This window comes from Phalacrocorax carbo, chromosome 5, assembly GCF_963921805.1.
Source record: "Phalacrocorax carbo chromosome 5, bPhaCar2.1, whole genome shotgun sequence".
Classification (NCBI taxonomy): domain Eukaryota; kingdom Metazoa; phylum Chordata; class Aves; order Suliformes; family Phalacrocoracidae; genus Phalacrocorax; species Phalacrocorax carbo.
In genome coordinates, this window is record NC_087517.1 from 11,292,762 (window position 1) to 11,317,885 (window position 25,124).

General features: G+C 42.8%; 1 protein-coding gene across 1 annotated transcript; it reads left to right on the forward strand.

Annotated features, from left to right (window-relative positions):
- Positions 1-654: 654 nt before the first annotated feature.
- Positions 655-24,532, forward strand: LOC104052250 (protein mono-ADP-ribosyltransferase PARP14). Its single transcript, XM_064451157.1, has 17 exons — positions 655-913; positions 1,893-2,032; positions 2,124-2,157; positions 4,364-4,624; positions 5,242-5,478; positions 6,497-8,796; positions 10,370-10,606; positions 10,862-11,083; positions 11,521-11,584; positions 12,487-12,636; positions 13,323-13,385; positions 14,776-14,943; positions 17,486-17,692; positions 17,780-18,388; positions 18,879-19,024; positions 20,361-20,535; positions 22,852-24,532. The coding sequence occupies exons 1-17, from the start codon at positions 682-684 to the stop codon at positions 23,139-23,141; spliced, it is 5,535 nt and encodes a 1,844-aa protein (XP_064307227.1). The 5' UTR covers positions 655-681; the 3' UTR covers positions 23,142-24,532.
- The last annotated feature ends 592 nt before the right edge of the window (positions 24,533-25,124 follow it).

Below are 25,124 nucleotides of genomic sequence, written 5' to 3' on the forward strand. Positions count from 1 at the left end.
TCACTGGTCTGCCAGCATGACAGGAGCCAGAGGTGATGGCATGGGGTGCTTTGCTGCAGCAGATGGGCCACTTACACCACTCTGAACTTTCTCTGCTGCAGATGGTAACGCATCTTTCTCAGCTTCTCTGTCACCACAAGAAGCTGTGGAGACCAAGGTGTTTTTTCACCTGTGCTCCCATTACAGGTGCCTGGGGCCTCCAGCACGGAGTAGAAGCCTACAGCACTGGGCTCTGGGCAGGCGATGAGAAAAGGTGCGGCTTCTCCAAATGAGTTTATGATAATCGAAATGAAGGGAGGAGGTGGAAGAGTATAAGGGGACCTTGTTCCTCCACAGCGCGATGGGCTTCTAGCTCCCAGCACAGGGAGGGAGAGGACACTTCATAACGTGGAGGGAGCGCCTGGGGCAGCTTAGGGCGTTTTGGGAAATTCTGGTGGGAAAAAGGAGCCTGACGGAGCAGGCGTGAAGCCGGCCGCGGGGCGCCAGCCCGCTGGGGCGGCTGAGGAGGAGCCGGCCCGCGGCGGGCGTGTCGCAACAGACGGCAGCGGAGGCGGGAGCCCCGCCCGGGCGCAGCGCCCGCCTCTCCCGCCTTCGCCCCCGGCCGCGGCCTCCTGCCGGCCGCCGCCGCCTGCCGGGAAGGGCAGGGCCACTCCGCCCCGCCCCGCCCCGCCGGGCCGGGAAATGAAAGCGAAAGGCAGCGGGGAAAGGAGCTGGGCGGCCATGGCGGGGCAGCGGCCGGGCGCCTTCCCGCTGCTGGTGCGCGGCGACTGGGGCGCCGCCGAGCCGCCGCCCGCCCTGAGGAAGAAGCTGCTCTGCTACTTCCAGAGCCAGAAGCGCTCGGGCGGCGGCGAGTGCGAGCTGCGGGCCGGGACCGCGGCCGGGCAGCTCCTCGTCTGCTTCGCCCACCCCGAGGGTGAGCGCCCGGGGCGGGGGTCGGGCTGAGGGGGTCCGGGGCTGCGCGCCCGCCTCCCACGGGCGGAGGGGCCGGGACGCGGGTAGTGCGTTGGCACCGGCGGGGGGGAACGCGCTGCGAGGTGTCACTCACAAGGCCTAACTTTCTGCAAGTTAAAATATCTGTACTACTTTCATTATTGCGTGTGATGTAATATATGCTGCCTAGTATCTAATATACAAATCTATAGTATATAATGTGATATACATCCCATAATATAGGCTATATAGTATGCATTTGCTTATATATATGCTTAAATTCAGTGCTTAGTACTAGCCTCCTGATTGCATTTTGCATAACTCTAGGCTGTAAATTAATAAATGTATCCTACCAGGATACGTATTAATTTTGACGCATGGTAATATTCTCAAGAGTGCACTTGCAATAATAAAGCTTATGTTACTAAACATCTACTCTAGTTACAGGTATATATTAAAAATATGGCATATATAACATGCACGTCTATAAAAACTTGCAGCACAGTAGAAAGCATTTAGCTGCAGTTGTGTTAAATGTATACATATAGATGCATGTACATGTATGTGCATAAATATATACACTTCTGGTTTTTTTCTGCTTTATCATGCTTCCCAGTTCCTGGCTCAACGAGCTGGTAAGTTCAGGACATGCAGCCCCAAGCCATTTTGACACTGGGTGGAAGAGGGCATGGGGCTGGTGCCAGGACCCTCGTGCTGCAGCCCCAGTGCGGGGCTGCCAGCTGGGCACCAGCCACAAAATGTGTGGTGGAGCTTTGCTTCACAACTCTAGTGTTTTTCTACAGAAATAATCTCTTGTGCATGCTGCGTTGGTGTTATGAGTTTAAAACTCTTTCATTTTGTGGGACAGTATATAAATGCTACTGTAACAGTGGAAAAGTGCTATGTAATTTGAAGTTGTATTTCTGTTCAGATTGTCACTGGGGTTTTTTTGTTTTATTTAGTGAAGCAACGAGTTCTTGAGAGGCAGTCTCATAAGCTGAACTTGGGAGGAAAAGGAGAATTGAATTTGATTGTCACAGAGCCTGAAACAGCACTAGATGCTAAAGAGGAGATATTTGAAGAAAAATTAGTTCCCACAAAGGTGAATTAGAATTTTAATCCTAACCAGAGCTTTGAAGTAGTGGTGAGAGTATCAAATCAGTCACTGATATTTTGCTTTAATTTTATTTTAGGCTCTGGATGCCGTGAGCAACCTTCAGACAAGAGGTAACATATTATTCATCGATCCATGTGCTGATTCTTCATAAAATGAAAATGTTGGTGCTTTTTTCCACACAGAGCTCCAGTTCTGTGGGGAGTTGTGCGGAAAGTTTCCGAGTTAGGCAGCCTGACTCAGGTGATATGGGGAAAGATGTCTGGCCAGCAACACCGTAGACTTGATCACCAAGGATGGAGTTCACCTTGCCAGACTTAGACTACATACCTGGTTTGAGCTTCTAAAATAACCTTTTTAATCAGAGGAGCAGCTCTAGGGAGGGATTTAGTTCCCTTATCCTGCATAACTGCTCTAAGATAAGATCTGTGTAGAAACATCTAGATTGAAGGTCTTAATCCCAGGCCTAGTGTCTTTGTGCACCTACAGCTGGGAGAGTCTGTAAAGACAAGGGGTGCATCTCCCCAGTACCTCAGTGACTTCGGTTAGGTCCTCTTTCAGCAATATTCTGCTAGCTTCATGATTCAGAAAGTGATCCAGAAAACATCACTGCGTACCCAAATATACCCGTACCCATGAAGAGTAAATACTCAGTCCCAAGACAGACTAGTTAATCAGGAATTTTTTTCAGTGATTACCCCCATATCTTCTCCTTTCTGTATGGCTCAGTGCTGTTTTGTGTGTTTTTTCTCATTTCAAAATTAGGTACTCAAAGTTGTCATGTACTGTTTTTCAGTTATACTAGAGAGGACCCTGAAAATCTCCAGATGATGCTTTTAATCGCTTTGTTGGTCAGCCTAGCTTTCGGGTTTGGCTTTTTCGTACTTTCTTCATTGGACACAGTGGAGCAGATGATTCCTGTCGGTGATCTAGAAATTAACTACTGGTGTCTGTAGAGATATGGCTTCTGCAGTTATTTCTTTTGTTTTCTTCTTGTCAGGCTTATGCTTGTAGGCCTTCAAAAGCAGCTATCTTCTGTAAATGTTATGGGTTTGGTATCAGTTATTGTTGTACCTCAGGAGAGCTCATAAACCCAGTGAGTGGGCAGAGCCAGCCTGTTTGTGCTGCCACCTCCTCCAGCCTTCCCACGCCACATCTGTTTCTGCCCTTGGGGCTGCCCCCACAGCCAGCCTGTTGGGCCCTGCCTCAGGATTTGGGGATTTTTGAGTGTTCTTAAGCAAAAGCAAGCAGAGACCTTACCCCCATACCCCATGTCATGTGTACAACTGCTCCACCAAGCTCCTCTCCCCTCAGTCATATCTGGCCTCTGCCACGGTCAGAGGGGTGGCCCTGGAGGTTTACATTGAGGGTGGTGAATGTCAGGGTTTCATTCAACACTTGTTTCCCTGCCGTGGTACAGGGATGTGCTGGTTTACCAAACTGAGAGGGAGCTTATGCTCCTGCTTGTGTTCATTGGGGCAAGGAGGGGACACCTGCCTTTGTTAGTGAGTGTGGCCATCCTGAGTACCTTGGGGTGCCCTTTGGCCTGTGCCAGTCCCCCACCACCTTGCAGTGGACTGTGATCACCGTTTTCCATGACTTGTGGGGCAGTTGTGTTGCCACATACACTTTCAGTTTACTCAGGCATGCAGAGGAGCATGTTGTTCCCATTCAGAGATTCTCTCTTGCCTTCACCATCATCTCTCTGCGAAGCTGGAGACACGCCTTCCTCCAGCAGCTGCTGGACTTTGGGGTTACTTGGTGGGCACCCCTGTTATATTCTCTGTCAACAAAAATCTGTTGCATCCCCCACCAGCCATCTGTGGATGTGGGTCCTTGAGCACTGTCATGCTGCACTGATGGCATGGCACAGTGGTCATCAGGAGGCTTTGCATCGAGTTGCACAGAGCTACTGGTGGCCCGTGGTGTTTGTGGATGTCCCGAACTATGTTCAGGCTTGTAATGCCTGCACCCGGGCTGAGAAACAGATGCAGAGGCTGCAGGGTCTCTCGCAATGCTTACCAACACCTAAGCAGCTGTGGCCAATTATCTCAATTTATTTTATTTTATTTTAGTCTCCAACCTGGAGACATACCAGTGACCTCGGACTTGTTTGCTCATGGCTATTTTTGTGCCACCAAAGAAGCTGCCTGCGGCCCCACAGAATATCCCAAAATGTCCCAGGGTACCCTGCAGTATTTGATTGGTTAGATGATCTCTTTCCCTGGGAAAGGAAAGGAGAGAAAGAGTAGAAATATCTGTTTATTCCAGGAGATGTGTAATAATATGACATGTGGCTTATTTCTCTTTCTGTTGAAGATGATGCAGAAGCCTTGCAGAAAGCAGAGAGTTTTGTTCCAAACAGTGAACTCCAGGAGGAAACTGGCTCTGTGGAGGACGTTGCAGAAAAGTCTGCGGAGACCTCACCTTCAGTGGTGTTTGAAAACATACAAGGATGCAGCCCAAAATGCTTACGTATGCTGTTGGAGAACATCAGCGGCCTGTCAGTAGATGATGAATTCACTGTGGAAGTGATACCTGAAATAAATGTTGCTGTAGCTACCTTTATAAAAAGTATTGGTAAGACAGGATGAAGATCATAGTTTGTTTCCATGTATGTGTATGAGTAATAGCTTTCAGAGCTTGATTCCTCTCCCATTAGAGATTCACAGGTGTTTGTTTTTTTTAAAAAGTACCTGGACTGCAGTCTCTCAGGAAAGATGTAAGTCTTATGTACAACTCCATGAAACTACCTGTGATTCAAATGTTACACTGCAAAAAGAAAATCATGGCATCTTCATTAATTGAAATTGGATGAGAATGTTTCATTGTCTCTGTCTTATTTTGGGTTAGATGGAGAAGAATTAGAAGTGGACTGAGTGTGGAGATGAGTTCTGCAAATTTTTGAAGTATGTAAAGTCTCCATTTGAGAAGACAGTGAAACAGGGAGAAGTGCTTAGTTTATACAAGAGATGAATAAGAGTGGAACAGAAATATAGTGGTAGTGAACAGCAGAGAGTAACATGGCTGCGTGCATTTCCCCTTTTCTCTTACAGCATAGAGTTATTTGGCACCAAAGACAATTGTTCCAAATACAGGGAGAAGTAGACTCAGTTTGTTCTCTGCCAGAAGGAATAGCCAGGGCTGATAATGACCCAGGAAAACACAGTCAGTTCACACTGCTCTTCTGTTTACAGACACTGAAGAATTTGTTAAAAAATGTTCACAAAACAAGAGAGTTAAAAAATTCAAACTGACTGCCAGGCTTCTTGAATTGACCCAGAGCATCAAGGCTGAAAACCTACCGGCCAGCATTTCCACAGACTACCTCACTGTTTACTTTGAGAGTGCACGGAACGGAGGGGGGCCTGTGTCAGACGTCCAGCTCTTCCCTGAGGAGAACTCGGCTGTCATTACTTTCTGTGATCTCAAAGGTAACGCTCTCCTTTGCCTGACCAAAGTGCTCCCAGGTGGAGGCCCTGAAAGAAAATTACTGCAATCTGGGCATTAGGAGAAGGCTGGCTTGCTGTTGCTAAAGCCAGCATACACTGTCCTGTTCCTGGGAGGTGCTCTGGATTTAGAAATACTGCTACGTGTCTAGGGTTTCAGAATATCTCTGGCTTTTTATGTTACCAAAGGTTCACCTGAATACCTACTTTGTGTGTGGGTTGTTCCCACTGATGTTTTTTCCCCATTTACAGAGGTTTTTATCTGCAATGCAACATTAGTTGTACTTACAGGTAGAGGAAGCAGGATCTGTCAATGATGTTAGCTTTCAGAAACTAATTAATGTCAAATATCTTCATTATCAGGGAAGAATAGAGCCAAAGAGTAATCCTTGTGTCGAATTACTGTCTCATTTTAGTGCCAGCGCAACCTCTGGTAAATATACTGTGTTGGGAGATTCCTGGCTTAGTAGATTACTTTACTTTTAATTAAAAGATATCTGCCAGGTGATTGTTTTCCTTCTGACTCAGAATTTGCTTAAGAATATTTTGTATGTTAAGTTAGTATGTAATTTGGATTGTTGCAATATGGTTTTAAGTCCCTCCCAACGTTAGAATCCTTTCCTTTGTCCATTCCAACTGAAATACCAAAAGAGAAGGAAAACTGCACTGGTACAAAGAGATTTATTTTAAGTTGAGAGTAAGGAGCATTTCACAGTAGTACCTTGATATGGCCCTGCTTTGTGGTGGGGTCGCCTTAGGAAATGAGAGCAAGGTGTAGCTGTACAGGTAAACATAGGCACAAGCAAGTTTACCAAACTAGTTGGAGCCAAGTCTCTTATCTTGTCCCCTACAGAGTGGTTTGGAAATCAGAAAGACAAAAATAGTTCTTTCAAATGAAAAAAAGAGTTATTTTATTCAATGTAATAGTTCTAAGAACATAGTCATTTGCTTGATTTGAAATTAATGACGTGTGCGTTTTGTATGTATGTGCTCTAACTTTTAGATCTAAATGGTGTCTTGGAAAAGAAGCATTTACTAGAACAGACGCTGATTTCTGTGCATCCGTATTACCCCTCCCTGGGAACAGCTCTTTATGGAGAGGAAAGACCAACTATCAAGATGCCAGACCCCATTGGGGTACCACTAGATCCATATGTCTGGCAGTTTTTACAAAGGCAGGCTAAACTGATGGAAGACATAAACAAGGAAATGGCGATTTGCCATTGTGAGCTAAAATGGCCGCAGATGGACTGTGCAGACCCAGAAGTTATGTTGTGCCCATCATCATCTCTCTCTCAGCAGAAAAAGCCAATGATAAAGTTGATCAAGACATGGAAGCAAGATGCTTCTACTGAGTTCTCGCGTACCATGTCACGTTACATAGCTATAAAGTGTAAAGTAAATTCACTGGATTGGGAAGAAGTGAAAAACAGATTGGTGAAAGATGTTGCTTTGATCATAACTGATATTTCCGAGGAGATGGTGGTGATTGCAGGAAACAGAGCAGCAGTGGACAGTGCAGAGAAAGAAGTGAGGGAATGCATGGAAAAAGCCATGCAGCAAAGTGAAAGGGAAAAACAAAGCATAGAAATTTCTGTGCCAGTGATGCCAGGGAAGTATGCTGTCCTGCACAATTCTGGGCTGGAAGAGAATATTCACAAAGAATATCCGTGCTTAAAGACCTTCTATGATGACACCAAAAAAACTGTTCAGTTGTGTGGATTACCTACGGAAGTATATAAAATCAAAGCTGACTTACTGGAAAAGGTATTGAACATGCCGAGTACATCAGTTACCATTGATTCCCATGTTTTGTACTATCTACAGCATGTGGATAATAAAAAAATGTCAGAGACATTATTCACTAGGAAAAAAATTAATGCTTTTTATGAGCTTGAGGTTGATACTGTGTTGCTATTTGGAGATGCTTCCAAAGATCTTTTAGAAGCAGAAAAGCAAATAAAGACGGACTTAGAGTATAAGTGTATCAACGTGGGGGATGGTGAGGCCATTAAAAAGGAGCAGTGGAGGAGTCTTCTTGCCTCCTTGCGTAAGAAGTACAATTCTTCCCAGGAGAGTGTAGTCATTAATGAATCTGTTGGAAAAGACAATGAAGTGATTATTGCTGGCTTTTCTAAGGCTGTATCAGAAGTTTATGAGAAACTTTATGATTTTATAGATAGAAACACATGCATAGAAAAAGTAATCCTGGCTAAGTCGGTAGTGGTAGTGGAGTTTGTAGAGAAGGAAAAATCAGGTGTGTGTCTTGAACTGAGGAAGAAAGGTGTGACGGTACGTTTTGACACCAAGACGCCATGTATTTCCCTGAGCGGACCAAGAGCAGAAGTGCCAAAAGCAGTCACCACGTTTGAAAAAATTCTCTCATCCCTTTACTCAAAAAATGTGCCAATTGATAAACCAGGAGCCAAAGAGTTCTTCACTGAGAAGAAAGATTTATGTGTTCTTGAGGCAAACCAGAAATTTAGGTGTTTGATTAGGCTGGAAGAAGAAGAACCACAGCAGCAACAGCAGGGTGAAAAAGTTGGTGAAGAGAAAAGAAAGCTTCACTACAAGAAAGTGCTGCCAGATGGAGTTGTAATAGCAGTGTATAAAGGTAACTTGTGTCATTACCCTGTTGATGTTGTGGTAAATGCATCTAATGAAGAGTTAAAACACATTGGTGGCCTTGCTGAGACACTGTTAAAAGCGGCTGGTCCAGAGCTGCAAAAGGAGTGCGACGAGCTGGTGAGGAAGAACGGGAGTTTGCAGCCTGGGTGCGCAGTTATCACGGGCGCTGGGGAACTTCCCTGCAAGAACGTCATTCACGCTGTTGGGCCCAGGTGGAGGAAGGATGAAGCAGAAAAGTGTGTGTACTTGTTAAGAAAGACAGTGAAGAAAAGTCTGCAACTAGCTGAGACATACAATCATCGTTCCATAGCTCTGCCTGCCATAAGTGGAGGGATTTTTGGCTTCCCACTGCAGATGTGTGCAAATTCAATTGTATGCTCCATCAAGGAGACCTTAGAAGAATCCATGGGGGACAGCAGCTTGAAGGAGGTTCATCTTGTGGATAACGTGGAAGAAACAGCTCAGGTTCTGAGTGAGACAGTGAAAAAAGTGTTTACAGCTAAATCATCCTCCCCGATACCACGGACACTGTGCTCGGAAAACCATAAGCAGAGGGAAAGCCAGAAGGAGAAGAGAAGAGAGGATCTGCAGATGGCTGGGGATGATCTACAGATGGTTACAACAAATGAAGGACTTCGCATCCGAATAGAGGAGAAGAACATTCAGGAAGCCACGGTAGGTCTTTAATTTTCTGCTTCCTCTCTAACTTGATGTGCAGATCTTCTTTAAATTTAAATAGAAAAAGAAGAGCAGTATGTTATATTGTTTTACAAGGCAATTGCTACATAAGGAAACAATGGCTATGTGCTAGCTAAACAAGGATGCAAGCTTGCAAAACTGATGGATTTCAGGTTGGGATCTGTCACTCTGTAGCTGTTCCTAGTGGGCAGCTGTGAATTTCAGGATGTTTCGCCCCCAGTTGTTATATTAACTTTCCAGATCTAAGGTCAACATGTAAAACAAACTTGCTTTTTTCCTAAAATGGAAAAATTAAAATACTTTCTAAAAGTATTTATATGATCTGTAGCTATCTAGGTTGGATATTACAGGAAATCAGCACCTGTCTGGACTGCTGTTGAGTCACACTAACAGGCAGGACGTAGCTTATTTTATTAGTTACCTTCTTTTTGGATGGATTAAAGACACAGTCTATGAGGAAGTTACTGAGCTCTAGAAAAGTGACCCCATAGAAGAGTGCACGCTTAGATTGTTTTCCCAAAGTCTAGACCTGATACTACTTACTCTTTCCCCCATTTTTCATTTTTCATTTTTTTTGCAAACGAGAGTTTAACTACTGTTCATCTAGACCAAGACTGAATTTTCACCTCTGACATAGTTTATTTCCTGTATGTTTTTTTCTTCAGTGATGCAAAGTGCATCTTGATAAATCTCTCTTTTTCGACAGCCTCTGATTTTTAAACTTTGGGAGTTACAAATTTCCCTAAATTATTATTGTTGTTTCAATAGTAGTTGCTTCAGTTGTTGCTTTGGTGCCTGTAAAAGCCTATTCCAATAGAAGAGCAACACTAGATGTTAAAAAACCTCAATATGACACGCACTTAAAATATTTTGTAATTAAAACATCTCCAGTGGAAAAAACCAAGGCAAACACCAGGCTTTGGGGCTTTGCCCGCTTTACTTCATGAGAGCACAACACCCTGCCTTCACCTCATTTTGGTGCATGAGGTGCTGCTTTTCTGGTAAGGTATAGACAACCGCGCTTCAGTGAAAAGGAGGAAAGGGACATTAAACTTTCTACATTATGTGTAACTTATACAATACATATATTTTGCATCCTGTGATGATGGTAGAGAAGAAGGAGCAATACTGCAGCAGTTCTTCACGAGAAAATGTAGGAAAGGCTGGGTCTGGGGAGAGGGGATGAGGCAGACTGCAGACGTTGGGCTTATTTCACCTGCCCAGGCATTGGCGTCTGCTTGGGATGAGGCGAGTCACAGCCTTACCTCCACTGAGGGCTTGACAGCTCTGCCTGTATGGATGGATGACAACCTGCTCAAGCATAGGTACCTGTGGTGTTGGTACTCACAGTGGGTCTGATGCTGCCTACTGTAGGTTTTGTACATGTCCAGGAATACTCGGTATGCAGCAGCTGTGCTGAAAACCAGGTTATTTCTCTATTGGCATAATGGGTTTTGTGCTGTGTGTTGCTTTGGTAGTGCTACTAGTCTCAATGCATGTTTTTACTTTAAGTCTGGCTATAGGTATTTTCATTGTAATTTTGTTGCAGACGGATGTTATTGTCAACAGTGTTGGTGCAGATCTGAAGTTTGGCGTGGGGCCTCTTTGCAAAGCCTTGCTGCAAACGGCTGGACCAGAGCTCCAACTGGAGTTTGACAGAGAAAAACAAAGACAGGTTGCTGGTGAAGGGAGTGTGCTCTGCACCAGTGGATGTGCTCTGCGCTGCAAGTCCGTGCTTCATGCCATACTTCCTGTGTGGGGTGGAGGAAAAGGACAGACCCTGGAGGTACACTTTAATTGTTTAGAAAAAAAAAAGAAAAACATTTATTTTGAAAACAGATTTATTTCGGATCCTATCCTGAAGTTTCAGGTTTTAAAATAGTTAGCTTGGATGACTCAACTCCTTTTACTTCTGTTTGAGTGACCTTAAAGATGCCTTGATGCACTGAAAGCTTTTTCTCATACCAGCATAGTCTCTATGGAACAAATAATAAAGGATGCCTTTTTAAAAAAAAAAAAAAATCTTTGCTGTATTTTACAGACCCTAGAAGATATAGTCTATTCCTGCTTGGAGAAAACTGAAGAACTTGGACTGAATTCGATCACTTTCCCAGCTATTGGAACTGGAGGATTTGGATTTCCAAAACCCGTTGTTTCTAAGTTAATGTTTGATGTGGTATTCAAGTTCAGTAGTAGATGCACTCGGAAGACTCTCCAGGAAGTTCATTTTCTCTTGAATCCAAAAGATACGGATAATATTCAGGTAGTTCTTGGGACAAAGCTGTCTGTTACATACTGTTCTAGTTACACCTTAACAATATAGTTCAGTTATATTGCTTTCTTAAGGGAATAATTTAGCACTTTCTTATTGCTGTGGGCCGGTGAGAGTGGGATGTCTCTCCAGTGTCTCATTCACTGTCTCTGAAATATAATCTCTCAGCAAGCACAGGCTTCAGACAAAATCGGCCCTGCTGCTGGCACTGTAAACACCTGTAGATGCTCGCTTATCTTTTGGCAGAGGAGTTCTGGCAATGCAAAGACAGTATCTATTATCACACCAGCTTCCCCTGTTATTAATGATACCGAAACACAACTGTAAAATGCATCAGAGGGCTCTGCAAGATCTGCGTGACTGTTAATTATAGAAATATTCAATATATAAAATCTGAAATAATATCTTTGATACCTTTTTTCTCTTAGGCTTTTACCATTGAACTGGAACATAGGGTAGCTGAAAGTTGCAATGCTGCAGCACCACTGTCAAGTAAGTTGCGTAGGGGCAGGAGGTGGGACACAGGGGAGAATGTGAATACTGTAAAGTGGATTTATACGTATCAGGAAACAGATGAAACGTCATCAAGACATGGCACATTTTTTTTCCTCCTAATGGACTGGCATTCTTAAGTTCCATTTGTAAAAATCTTAGGGAGGAATTTCTTTTGTTAAGGGAATGCTCATCTCTTAGTGAGACCAGTCTTACCACATGGGAGAGGGTATCCTGGTAGGTGAACCGTTAGTTTGTCCTACTCAAAGGGTATAAGAATATGGTATCACTTTGCCAAACAAGCCATAAATAACATGTATTTCTGTACTTTTAATCTCCTATATAGAGATACAGAATGGATAATTTCACTTCCATTTATTGATGGTAGTGTGACACAGTAGCAAAAAATAGTGAACTGCATCAACAACAGAGGTTTATCCATAAGAATATATAACTCTTCTCAGTTGCTGTATCAGTGAGATGAAGTTAACAGCGTGAAGATGAAATGAGAATTATATAAGTAAGGAACAGTCTGTGAGGGTAAAGATGAAATAACTTACAAAAGTAGTGGGATGGGTTGTCCATTACTGGCAATGCTTAAGCTGGGTACTCCATTTCTTGTAAGAGCTAATTCAGGAAACTGTTACAGAGCTGGTCAGGTCAGATAGTGCTTTCTGGACTTACATTAACTGGTTTCACTTTCACTGTATTTAAATGGGAAGAACATGGTGCCTTCCTGCTTTCAGAAACAGAGTAAAGAGAAAGGCAGAGACTCTCTAGGTCCCTCAAATTGATCTAGAGCATATTCCTCAGAAGGATAAGTTGACGTTTCCATCTATAGAAGAGAATAATACCCCAAACTAGAGGAGACGTGTTTCTATGTGTTTTTCCTTCCCTTGCAGGTTTCATTAGGCCTGTCTCAACTGAAGTACTGGGAGTTCATGAAATGCAGATTGGTTCCATTACGCTCCAAGTACTTAGTGGAGATATTACCAAGGAGGATACAGAGGTTATTGTAAACGTATCAAATCCAACATTTGATGCCACATCAGGTATTGTGTTGAATATGTAGCTCTTTAGTGATAAATTTGTGCTAGCTTTTAGAAGGGGGGAGGGGGAAGAATTGTCCATATGGGAAACTTCTATGAAGTATTTTTGAGATGAGAGAGTTGTGATTAGTGAAGAAATAGATCTTTTTACATGTCCTGAATATTCCAGTTAGTTTCCAAACTACTCGAACAGAAGGCATCTGACCAGATTTTTCTTGTTTAAAAACAAAAATGCTTAAAGAAAAGGTGACTTCTAGATCAAATATAATTCTGCAAAACTGCTCTTGTCCTAATATGTTCTACTGTAAACCAAAGCCCTGGTTAAGTGAATTGACCTGTAAGAAGCAGAGGACTCTTGGTGACATTGTGAATTGCAAGCATGAAGGACGTCAAATGACATAATTCAAAGTAAACAGAGTTTGGTGAGGGGCATACTGTTGGCTCATGAAACGATGAAATAGAAGTTATTCTTAATGATTTCTAATCAATAATGAAGGCAATGTTATCTTTGCAGCCAGTACAGTGTGTTATGGAGGGCACTTAGGGGAACTGGCAAGGTTTTCCACTTTATGGGATCTTGCCCTGTGAGAATTTGGGGTGTTTGTAGAGTACAGAAGTTGCGTAGAGTTTTGAGCAGAAATAGCTAAATTGACTTAATGAATGCATATGCTTTTCTTGTATAATTTAAGGGGTCTTCAAAGCAGTTATGGATGCTGCTGGTTCCGAGGTAGAAGAAGAATGTGCTCAATATGGTATGTGAAAGCATACTATTTTGTTTGATTAAATTATTTTTGTTCTCTCTGAAAACTTGGAGTTGTTTTGTAATTCTTTACTCTGATAGTATAATTATCTGAAAAAAAGCTTTCACTTTTAGGAATTTTGAAAAATTCTGTTGTTGTGATGCCTGCTTTGAGAATTCGTCTTTTCACAGCTGAACAGAAGATGGCTACAGTTTTCTGATGCTAATAAATCCTTGGAAATTAATCCAGTTTAAGTTCTTTACCCCTGAAATTACTCATGCATGTTCCTGACTTAAGAACAGAAACAGTCCCATTGACTTGAGCATAATTTTCAAGCTCACTTATTGTCAGCTATAGGAGAGGTGAAGTTTTGAAACTGAGCAAAGTGGTGGAAGACTGTCTTTTGGTGTAAGCATGTGCAGGACTAGCTTTTAAAAGCTAATAGTAAATCTGGGCTGATGTTCACAAGTACATAATTATTTTTTATTGAAGTAATGTAACTCTGCTTATCACCCTGATCGTGAGTTTTTGTCTGTGGTCTGCATTCTGCCAGGCCAGTAAAGCAGTAAAATCCCAGCTCACTGTGGTTGACCCTTACGAGCACAGAAAAGAGCAGGAACATTTTGTTTATGCAACCAGAATGTATTCCGAGTCCAAAAGTTAACTTTCAAGATGGAGTTTACTGGATGTTTATTCCAGCCTTTGGCTCTGCAGGCTCTCCCCGTTTATCACCCTGCTCTTGGCACATGCAGGGCATCTTACAGTCAGTTGTTGCCTTTGTGACCAGCAAAGTGGTATGTAATTCTGTGTTCATCAGTCCGTTCATCCTCACAATAGGACTCCATTTTGAGGTGTTTGTAACCAAACATGAGTGCTCTGAAAAAACACAAACATCTCTTTAAAGGTTCCATACTACAGTTCTCAGATCAGTTGGTTATTATCTTAATTATATTATTTTAATCATTCAGCTCTTCTGCAGAATAAGAGTTTGAGTTTTAAAGGAGGAAGGGGCATAAGAAAGGATTTCTCATATAAATGAATTGTGTGCATTTTGCTGGCACGCTTTTAAATAAAAGTGAGCTGTATTTAAATTCAACATAATTTCTGAAGTTGTATTTAATAGGAAACTACTTTGTAGCAGAGATCTCAGGGAAATTGGAAAACACGCAGTGACTTGAATTACTTTCTCAAAGGAGTTCTGCAATGAGAATATTTACAGAGAAAACTGAAATCAACTAAAACCAGGAGAGTATAGCTTACAGTGGACTTCTTTCCACTTTTTCCACTTCTCTTCTACTGTGTATTACTTCAGTGCACGCTAGCATCAATACAACCAGCTGTCTTATCAGAAGAGGTAGCCGCTTCAAAAATGTTGTCTCCTTCTTTATCTTCTCTCTTCCAGCTGGGCAGTTTCAAAGTGGCTTTATTACTACACAAGGTGGAAAGCTGTTATGCAGTAAAATCATCCACTTGATTCACAATAACAACGTGAAGAGTCAGGTCTCCAAAGTCCTTCACGAGTGTGAGCTAATGATGTACAGATCTGTCGCCTTCCCGGCAATTGGAACAGGTTTGCTTCTCCTTGGGAAAACAATGAGGGCTGTGATGGGGGTAGTTCAGAAACTGGGACAAGGTTAATACCTCTGCTATAGATAACAGTAGACTTGTACAAGAAACTCTGTAAACTGTGATTTGTGAAAGCTCATTGTGGTCAGTTCAAAGACCACCTGCACACTTCAAAAATGCTGCTTTTTTTAAATGTATGAATATCACAGTCAATATTGATTGAGCAAGAACACCTAAAGAGAAGGTATTGCTCCATTAAAGACATTCTGCCCCAAAACAGACTGTTTATCTTAGCTGGCCGCCCTGCACCTTTCTTCAAACTTCCCATAGACCTTGCTTTTGGATTTGAGCTCCACAGAAGGGCTGGGGTTGGGGTTTGTAGAAAGCTGGAGTTGTCCTGAGACCAAAAGCTAGCCTGGTGAACTATGGAAATTGTGGGCTGGGTACAGAATACCCACAGTTTACACTTTTTATAGGTCTTGTTTCAGCTGCCCTGCTCCAGTGTGGGGCTAAAGGCAGGCTAGCTTATTTGGCTTAAGCTTCTTGTTGGTTTGGGGAGCAGGGCTTGGAGAAAGGAGGGTATCCTTCCCAGACCAAGGCTCCCCTTGACTGGAAAAAGAAATCGCAAGCTGGTCCTTGCTCAGCATGTGAGATTAGGGCAGGAGCTGGTGCGTGGGTCAGTGTTTGGACTCTACAGTAATAGTTATGGCAGGTCCCCTGGAGTGCCAACATCTTCTGCATGCTGGTGTCATGATGGCTGTCCAAGGGATGCCGTGGCTGAAATTGGCAAGGGTCCCACCAATGTTTCAGGATAAGCTTCAGGTTGCACTTCAGGGTTGTTGTAGGGGAATGAGAGCAGTTGTTTTGAGCTTCATGTTTCTGTTTGTATGTTGAAATACACTGTAGGCTTGTGCTGAAATCCTCCACTAATTTTTGATTCAGTTTGACTTTGGTACCTCGTTTAAAGATGGGGATAGAGAAGGTTATCAGAAGTAGTCAACATGGATTCATCAAGGGGAGATCATGCTTGACCAAGCTGATAGCCTTCTACGATGGCATGACTGGCTGGGTCAGTGAAAGGAGAGCAGTGGATATTGTCTATGTCGACTTCAGTAAGGCATTCAACACTGTCTCCCATAGCATACTCACAGGCAAGCTAAGGAAGTGTGGGTTGGATGAGTGGACAGTGAAGGTGGATTGAGAACTGGCTCAACAACAGAACTGAGAGGGTCATGATTAATGGAGCAGAGTCTGGATGGAGGCCTCTCACTAGTGGTGTTTCCCAGGGGTCTGTGCTGGGCCCCGTCCTGTTTAATATATTCATCAATGACCTGGATGCAGGGACAGAGTGTAACCTCAGCCAGTTCGCTGATGATACCAAGCTGGGAGGAGTGGCTGATACACCAGAAGGCTGTGCTGCCACTCAGCGAGACCTGGACAGGCTGGAGAGCTGGGCTGAGGGGAACCTCATGAAATTCAGCAAGAGCAAGTGCAAGGTCCTGCACCTGGGGAGGAACAACCCCAGGCACCGGTACAGGCTGGGGACTGAACTACTGGAAAGCGGCTCCATTAAGAAGGACCTGGGAGTGCTGGGGGACAGCAAGCTGACCATGAGCCAGCAATGTGCCCTTCTGGCCAAGAAGGCCAACAGTATCCTGGGCTGCATTAAAAGGAGTGTGGCCAGCAGGTCGAGAGAGGTTATTCTCCCCCTCTCCTCTGCCCTTGTGAGACCACATTTGGAGTGCTGTGTCCAGTTTCAGGACCCCAGTTTAAGAAGGACAGGGAACTGCTTGAGCAAGTCCAGTGGAGAGCTATGAAGATGATCAGGGGACTGGAGCATCTCCCTTACAAGGGAAGGCTGACAGACCTGGATTTGTTCAGCCTGGAGAAGAGAAGACAGAGGGGGGATTTCATAAATACCTATAAATATCTAAAGGGTGGTGTCAGGACGTTAGGACTAGGCTATTTTCATTAGTGCCCAATGACAGGCCAAGGGGCAATGGGCACAAGTTGGAATGTGGGAAGTTCCACCTCAGTATGAGAAGAAACTTCTTTCCTGTGCAGGTGCCAGAGCAGTGGCACAGGCTGCCCAGGAAGGTTGTGGAGTCTCCATCCCTGGAGACATTCAAAGCGTTCCTGGATGCGTTCCTGTACCCCCTGCTCTGGGTGTGCCTGGTTAAGCAGGGGGGTTGGACAAGGTGATCTCCAGAGGTTCCTTCCAACCCCTACCATTCTGTGATTCTGTTAGTGATGTGTGGGTTTAAAAATACTAGGAGGATGCTAAGGCTGAAGTGCTCGTTGGAACCTCAGAGTAAATGAGGGTTGAATCCCAGAGGGCTTCCTGGGTCTTGTGTAGGGTGTGAACTCCTGGAGCTCACAGGCTTAGGTGTAAAGCTGAGGTTAAACCTGGTGCTTTGGCCAGAAAGCATAATGGGGACAAGAGAGGGACACCAGCTCTGCATTAGCTGGGGACACGGTCTCTGTCTTCTGGATGCTGCCTTGGTTTAAGTACTGTTCACTGATACATGCCTTTTATTTTTATTTAGGTCAGGCAGGACAGAATCCAGCAAAGGTAGCTGATAACATGTTGGATGCTATAGTGGAATTTGCAAGCAAAAGATCAGTGCAGTATTTGAAAAAAATTAAAATCGTCATTTTCCAGACAAATATGCTCAGAGATTTTTACAAAAGCATGAAGAAAATAGAATATTCAGGTTCATCCACAAGAGATTCATGGATGTCTCTGTTTAAATGTAAGTAGGTGGGTTTTCCATGTGCATGGGCACATAAAACTAAAGATCTTTAAATAAAAGTAATAATTAACATCTATTTCTTCACAGCATTTTTTGGGGGCAGAAAACAACCCCCTGAGAAGAAAAAGCCCGTGGCTTTGGAGAAGAAAGTTGATTTAGCCACATTTCAAATTTGTGGAGAAAGCCAAGAAGATGTGGATGCAACAGAGTCCTGGATAAAGAACTTAATTTTAAAGGAACAATTTGAAAACATTATTTCAGATGACCTAATTGAAAATTTTGATGAGAGGCAAATTGACACTCTGGCAGATCTCCAGAGAAGAAAGCAAGTTACCATTCAGCTTGAAAATAAACTTTCTCCCCCTCACATTAAAATTTCTGGTATTAGCAGGGACGTCTGGTTTGTTTCTGTGGAAGTTCAAAAAATGATCCAAAAAATTAAGGAGATTGAAGAAGAACGATCCAAGGCAAAACTTGTTTATAACCTGGTAGAATGGAGGTATCCAGGAAGCAATGATAGCTTTGTTGCTTTTGATAAACTGACAAATATGCAGCTGGAGGATGCCAAAATAGCTAAAAAAACACATCTTACTGTCAAAATTAACAAGAAGAACTACAAGGTGGATCTGAATACTCTACAGGCTAATGATGACCAAGGAAGAACTATAAACATTCAACGTGTGCCGAAGAACGAAGGTAAATTACAACTTTGTTAATAAAAAAAACTTTAATAGTGATTATTGAATGACAATTCTGATTAAACGCAAACTCAGGTATTCCAAAGTAGTAAGCTATTCCATAGCTTCGCCTCTCTGCCCCCTGTCCCCCGCCCTTTCTCTGCTTCCCCCTTTCTTCTTTTTGCCCTCCCCCCCTTTTTTCTTTTTTTCCTTTTTCCCCCCTTCCTTCCCCCCTCCCCCAAAGGAAGTGGTGTATGAAGAATGTGTAAAATTCTGTGTTTTTCAAACTTGTTTTAGATACTGATATGGGGATAATTAGACTAGAGAAAATGTAAAGTCTTAACACTGCATTACAGAGCCAGTGATGTATTGAATAGAGAGAGTATTCTTGGAATAAAGTATTGCATAAGGTACTGTCCTCTCAGCCCTCTATATGCAGCTGGTTTGTAAGATGTGCATACAAAACTGAGCTAGGTATCTGTGATGATAATGCAATCTCTGTTTTGCAGATAGGCAGCCAGTAGAGCTCCCTCCGCAGTGGGAAGACATGCAGGGACAACGGGTCAAACTGGTGAATCTCCAGCCGTCATGTCCAGAATATGCAAATGTTCAGAGGAAATTTAAGAAAACCTGTCCCAACTTTGTCATAGAGAAGGTGAAATCTGGGGGGGGTGGGGAGTGGGGGGTGAGTGAATTCTTGAGCTAAAAACATGAATATACTTTGTAAATATTTCTTTGTAAGGTGTCTGCAGCCTAATATACCTTTCATATGTCAGTCTCCCCAGCACTGTGCAGGGTGGATATAAATCAAATCAAATTTCCTAAGAGTTGTCCTGCTATTTCTGCCTTCTAATAATGCAAAACCAGTGACCATCAGTCTTCAGGCTGGCTATGTTCAGCTAATGTGGTAGTCACTAGTTAATGTGGTATTTCCAATTAGGAAATTGAAATGTATTGAAATGGACACATGAGCAAACGCATTCAGAATACAAAGGAGAACACACAGTCCTGGCAGACTGGCCATAAAGTTTTTTACTATATTACTACTTCTTCCCTATCAGTCCCAGAGCCTTTCAGGCTAGAGTGTTGGTTTTAACCAAAGTGTCAAGATTTGATTCTGCTTATTGAAAAGTCTGCAACACAGTGCACAGAGATTTAATTGCCAGGGAGAAGATGGAATTATTCAAAATCAGGAGGAGCAATAAATAGGAGAAAATACAATGAAATTGAGTGAGAATATGTGTTCGAAAATTTTTCTTCCATCATGAGAATCAATGAGCATGATCACTAAGACACAAATAGAACAAAATATAAACAAAAAATAAACAATTGAAAAAATCAAGTAATGACATGAGGTCTTTTTCCATTGGAAAGCTGTTACACCAATGCCTTTAAGATTACACTTTGATGAAGATACACTGTTTCCCCCAGAGCAATATTCACATTGTTGGCATAGGGGAGCCAGCAACATCTATCCTCCCACCAATTTTTTTTTGGCATAGGAGTTTCTTATGGGTGCTAAGCTACACAGCAAAGGAAGTAATTTTGACTTCCAAGCTGAGATCATGAAGAGAAACTTAAATTCAACCTAATGCTATTGCTGCAGTCGACCCTTTAGTGAGAATATCATCAGTAAAGATGATTAGGATGTACAGAAGGCGTCTTAAATCATTGCCTCTAGCAGAGTTACAACAGCCTATTTCTAAAAATGACAATGCACAGCTACCATGACTGTCTGTGTACCTGGTATACTAGGCAAGACAATTGTATGCCAAAAATTACCAAGCTTGAAAACCTCTTGTAAGCTACTCTGATTTCTGATTTTTTTCAGGAGGCTCACATATTCAATTCCCCAACCCAAACCACACACTAACAGGGCATAGTGAAAATTACTGTCTGTCTTTTAGTTTGGTTTGGTTATAGTGCTTTCCTGCCATGATAAATATTGGTCCCTACCAGTGTAAATAAAATTCTATTCTGTAACTTTGCAGATTGAAAGAATACAAAATCCCTTCCTCTGGCAGACATACCAAATCAAAAAAAGCTCTTTCTGTACAAAGAATAAAAATCAAAATAACGAGAAGTTGCTATTTCATGGGACAGCTGCATCCTCATTGAACACTATCAACTACAATGGATTTAATCGTGGGTTTGCTGGAAAGAATGGTGAGTCATTATCCAAAGCAGTTAATTTCCTAAATATGTATGCGGTGCTAGGGAATGTTAACGTTTTAGTGCTGTCAGCACAACACAAAGACTGAATGAAGTTGGAGAACAAAATAATAAACAACTCCAGAGCATAGTCTATATGGACAGAAGAATTAACCTGTTCAGTTAACCCCTTGTTGATGAATGCCACCATCTAGAGGGTGTCAGAAGCAGCTCACCTACTCTGAAGTCACGCCTGGGCAGCTTTTGAGAAATGTTTTGTATGATCTGTCTACAGAAAGGAAAAAGGACTGCTGTTCAACATCCTAAGCTGAGATACTAACCATTAACTGCTGGTATCTCCTCCCTTCTTAGACAAAGGCAGGTAGCAAAGTACAGGTGCAGATACTTCTCACAGTGCCTACAAAGATAAGGACAGCACAAGGAATCAGAAGATCCCACTCCCCCACCATTTTAATGCAAATTAATTTCAATTTATTTAATTAATTCTTCCCCTTCAATAGTTGTTAGGGATAACTGTTAAATACTTAGCAGAAGGGCTTTCTGCATTAGTTCAAAGATTGTTTTGGCCAGTTCCTCTAGTACAGTCATTTTATGTTTATTTGGTAGTATTCAAAGATGAAGGACAGGATCCAAAGTAGAACAACTTGGGCTGAACTGAGGTGCCAGTCACTCCTAGAGGTCCTGCAACCTTACTTCAATAGTCCTTACTTTCTCTTTTTAATGTTTTCTTCCTTAAGACATAATTGTACATGCCTGGGGCTGACTTGATCTCGAGAGAGATAGACAGCTTAACTCAGATCTAGTTGACACTTCAGTGTGGTCTGGATCCAGAAGTAGATATTTTCCTGTCTGGATCCTCTAGAGGTACTTACGCTGATATTTTCTTGAGAAAATGAAGCCCTATATACACAGAATCTATAAGGCTGTGTACAGATAGAAGTGGCAGCCACCATTTCTTTTTAAAACATGACCAGAGGAGATGTAGTTTAGCTTTCCTTCTCTTTGGTAGTGCCAGGAGGTTGGATTTACTCAGGAAGCAAGAGCTCTAGATCCCTATGTTCTCTCTCTGCCTGTGAGTATCGATGTCCACCTCTCCATCTCAGCCACGATTTATTATAAGAAAGGCACGCTTCCCTTCTGTCAGGCTGTGTAGTGTCATGGTTTTAGCTGGGATAGAGCTCATTCATCGACTGGAGAGCCAAGGAGTGATCAGCAAGACTCACTCACCTTTTAACAGCCCCACGCTGGGCGCCAAAAAGGACTGTCGTGGTTCAGCCCCAGTTGGCAACTAAACACCATGCAGCCGCTCACTCACTGCCTCCACCCCTGTGGGACAGGGGAGGGAATCAGAAGAGCAAAAGCAAGAAAAAAGCTTGTGGGGTGAGATAAGAACAGTTTAATAATTACAATAAAATAATGATAATTCTGATAATGATAATAGAATAAAAAGGAAAGGGGGGGGAAAAAACCCCAAGCACTACAACCACTCACTACCCGCTGCCCAGTGCCGCTGGTCCCTGAGCTGTGATTGCTGCCAGTCCCCCCGGCCAGGTCCTCCCAGTTAATATTCTGGGCATGACATTACATGATATGGAATATCCCTTTGGCCAGTTTGAATCTGCTCTCTTAGGTGTGCACCCTCCCCTCCCGGCTTCTTGTGCCCCTGGCAGAGCATGGGAAGCTAAAGAAGTCCTTGACTAGTACAAGCACTACCCAGCAACAACCAGAACATCGGTGTGTTATCAACATTAATTTCATACTAAGTCCAAAGCACAGCACTGTGCCAGCTGCAGTGAAGAAAATTAACTCTATCCCAGCTAAAACCATGATACATAGCCATGCAAAAATATCCAAGATCAGAGCAGTCAGAGAGGAAGGACCTGTCTAGCCTGAACAGCTTTCTACCACTGTCAGAAAAAAGAAATCTGTCTCAGGTAGAGAAATGTGATTCCTATAACTTCTTGCTGTGAAGTGTAACTAGAAAACTAATTACAATTATTTAGTAATTTTAAGTTGAAAAGGCTCTGAAGATTTGCAATTTGACAAATTGCAGGCTAAACAGAGAGAGGAACCCTTTTTCCCATATAAAAGGGCAGTCAAAACCTGAGTGTTGATACTTACCCAACATCTAAGTGGATTCATATTTGATTGTGATACAAAGAATTATTACTAGAAGTTGCTTTTTAAACCCTAACCAAATTTATAACTTCTGCAGTATAAAAAGAAAATAAAGGGGGGGGGCCCTGTAGTTTTAGAGATTCTTATGGGAATAAGAACACTAACTATATTTGAAAACATCTTTCCAAACAGCTGCAGCCATTGGAAAAGGAACCTATTTTGCCGTTGATGCAAGTTATTCTGCTCAGGATACTTACTCCAGACCAGATATGACCGGCAGAAGATACATGTACTTGGCTCGGGTCCTCACTGGGGAGTATTGTGCTGGGAGCGGAGGACTAATTACTCCACCACCAAAACACGCAGCAGATCCTACTGACCTGTACGACAGCGTGGTTGATAATGTATATAATCCAACAATGTTTGTCATATTTAATGACATTCAGGCATATCCTGAATATCTTATTACTTTCAGAAGGTAGAACATTCTTCATAGTCTGGAAAACTAGTGCCTTTTACATATGGGAATTAACATGGTAATTCTTGATTCTTGTTTACATCTAGGTTTCTTAAACTATGTGGTTATTTATCTATCCATGTGTTAATATGTCTTCAAATTATCAACACAATGAGGCCACAATAAGCAAATATTTTAGAACATGCTATTTCAATACTCACGTTTCAAATTCAGGTATGCAGGGGTGTACAAAAGAACTGTGAGAACAGCCCTGACCTCTTCCTATGGAAGGTAGAGGGGACTGGTAGGAGAGGGAGCTGCTGTGGCCTGAAGAGGTGTAGGGTAGGCCAGTGCATCTAAGCATGTTCCTATTTCCAGTATTTGTCATTATCCTGTTTTTGGCTGAGATAGAGTTAATTTTCTTCCTAGTAGCTAGGATAGTGCTGTGGTTTGGATTTAGGATAAGAATAATGTTGATAACACACTGATGCTTTAGTTGTTGCTGAGCAGTACTTACACTGTCAAGGACTTTTCTCCTTCTCATACTGCCCTGCCAGTGAGGAGGCTGGAGGGGCACAAGCAGATGTGAGGGGACACAGCCAGGACAACTGACCCAAAATGACCAAAGGGATATTTCATACCATATGACATCATGCTGAACCAAAAAAATGGGGTGAGTTGGCCAGGGCCGGGGGGTGAAGCCGCTGGTGGGGAGCGAGCGAACGGCTGTGTGGTGTTTAGCTGCCTACCACGTTAAATCACAACAGCCATAAAGCACCAAGTGGCTGGCTGCCTGTGAGGATTTATTTAAAACACCTGTGTTGGAGGAATAACCTGTCTTGCCAGCAGAGGAGAACTCAGGTCATTCTCAGGTATCCACTCACCCTTGTTGGTGCTGAGTCCTGAAGGAAAAAAAAATCCAATATTGAACATATATTTTGCATTTGTTGTTTCACCCCCCTGATGCTGTTGTGGCATACTTTGTATGCCTAGCTATAAATTCCTATATTCCTGTCTAAATTCCCTAGCTATAAATTCCTATATTCCTGTCTAAATTCCCTAGCTATAAATTCCTATATTCATACCTGTTTCTTAGGGGCATTGTCTATGGTCCCCGCATTGCATACATCCAGCTACTGCATGCAAAGTCATTGTAAAGAGAGACTTCTAATTTCTTCTGGACAGTACCAAAGCATTAACCCTTCTGTAAAGCTACCAATTTGCAGAGTCATCTACAGGGGTATATACTCAGTTACCACGCTTAAACACTTTGAAAATATTTTAGGTTCTTTAAAGCAAGTAAATAATGCCATTTTTACATTTTCGCAATCTGTACACTTAAATACGGTGATAATCTTACAACTACCAATCAAAAGCCATGTACACATGGTTTTAATAAAATTTGTTTCAAACAGATACCTTGTATTACTGAGTCATTGTTTACACAGAGAAACACACTTCAAGCAGAAGTGTCACTTTCTGTTTGAATATGTTACAGGGATGCTATAAATAGTGCAAAGCTGAAACGACTTAGAAGACAAAATTGTTTTCTTGTCTGCGTGACGGATTTGTGCATACTGACTCCAGGTGAAATTGTTCTGCCCTAGTCCAAAGGAGACCTGTGCTGCAAGTAGCTGCCACGATGTCTTAAAACCCTGCTGTGACATTCCCACTGCCTGCAAAGGGGAAAAGTGCTTACAGTATCTGTATGGGGCAGGTGGCAATATAAAAACTTTCTGCTCTTCACAGCAGGTACCCATGCAACGCTCCAGACGAATGTCCTGCGTAAATTCCCATTTAAAGCAAAAAAGGGTTTAACCCACTCCTGCTTTCATAGAGTTTGCTCCCTGTGAAGAGGACGCTTTTCTCCCTTCTCTGCTTTTTTGTGTGCTTTTTCTGTATTAGGGAAACACTGCAGCAGCCAGAGGGACTCGGGCAGCCGGTTTAACTGACGGCACCAGGCGTCCACTGGCTTCTCCCGCTGCTGTCACAGAGCTGCCAAGTGAGA

Coding starts and splice junctions, on each gene's coding strand:
- LOC104052250 (XM_064451157.1), top strand. CDS start 682: ATGAAAGCGAAAGGCAGCGGGGAAAGGAGCTGGGCGGCCATGGCGGGG. Junction 2,033..2,123: donor AAAAATTAGTTCCCACAAAG/GTGAATTAGAAT, acceptor ATTTTATTTTAG/GCTCTGGATGCCGTGAGCAA. Junction 10,607..10,861: donor GAAAAGGACAGACCCTGGAG/GTACACTTTAAT, acceptor TGTATTTTACAG/ACCCTAGAAGATATAGTCTA.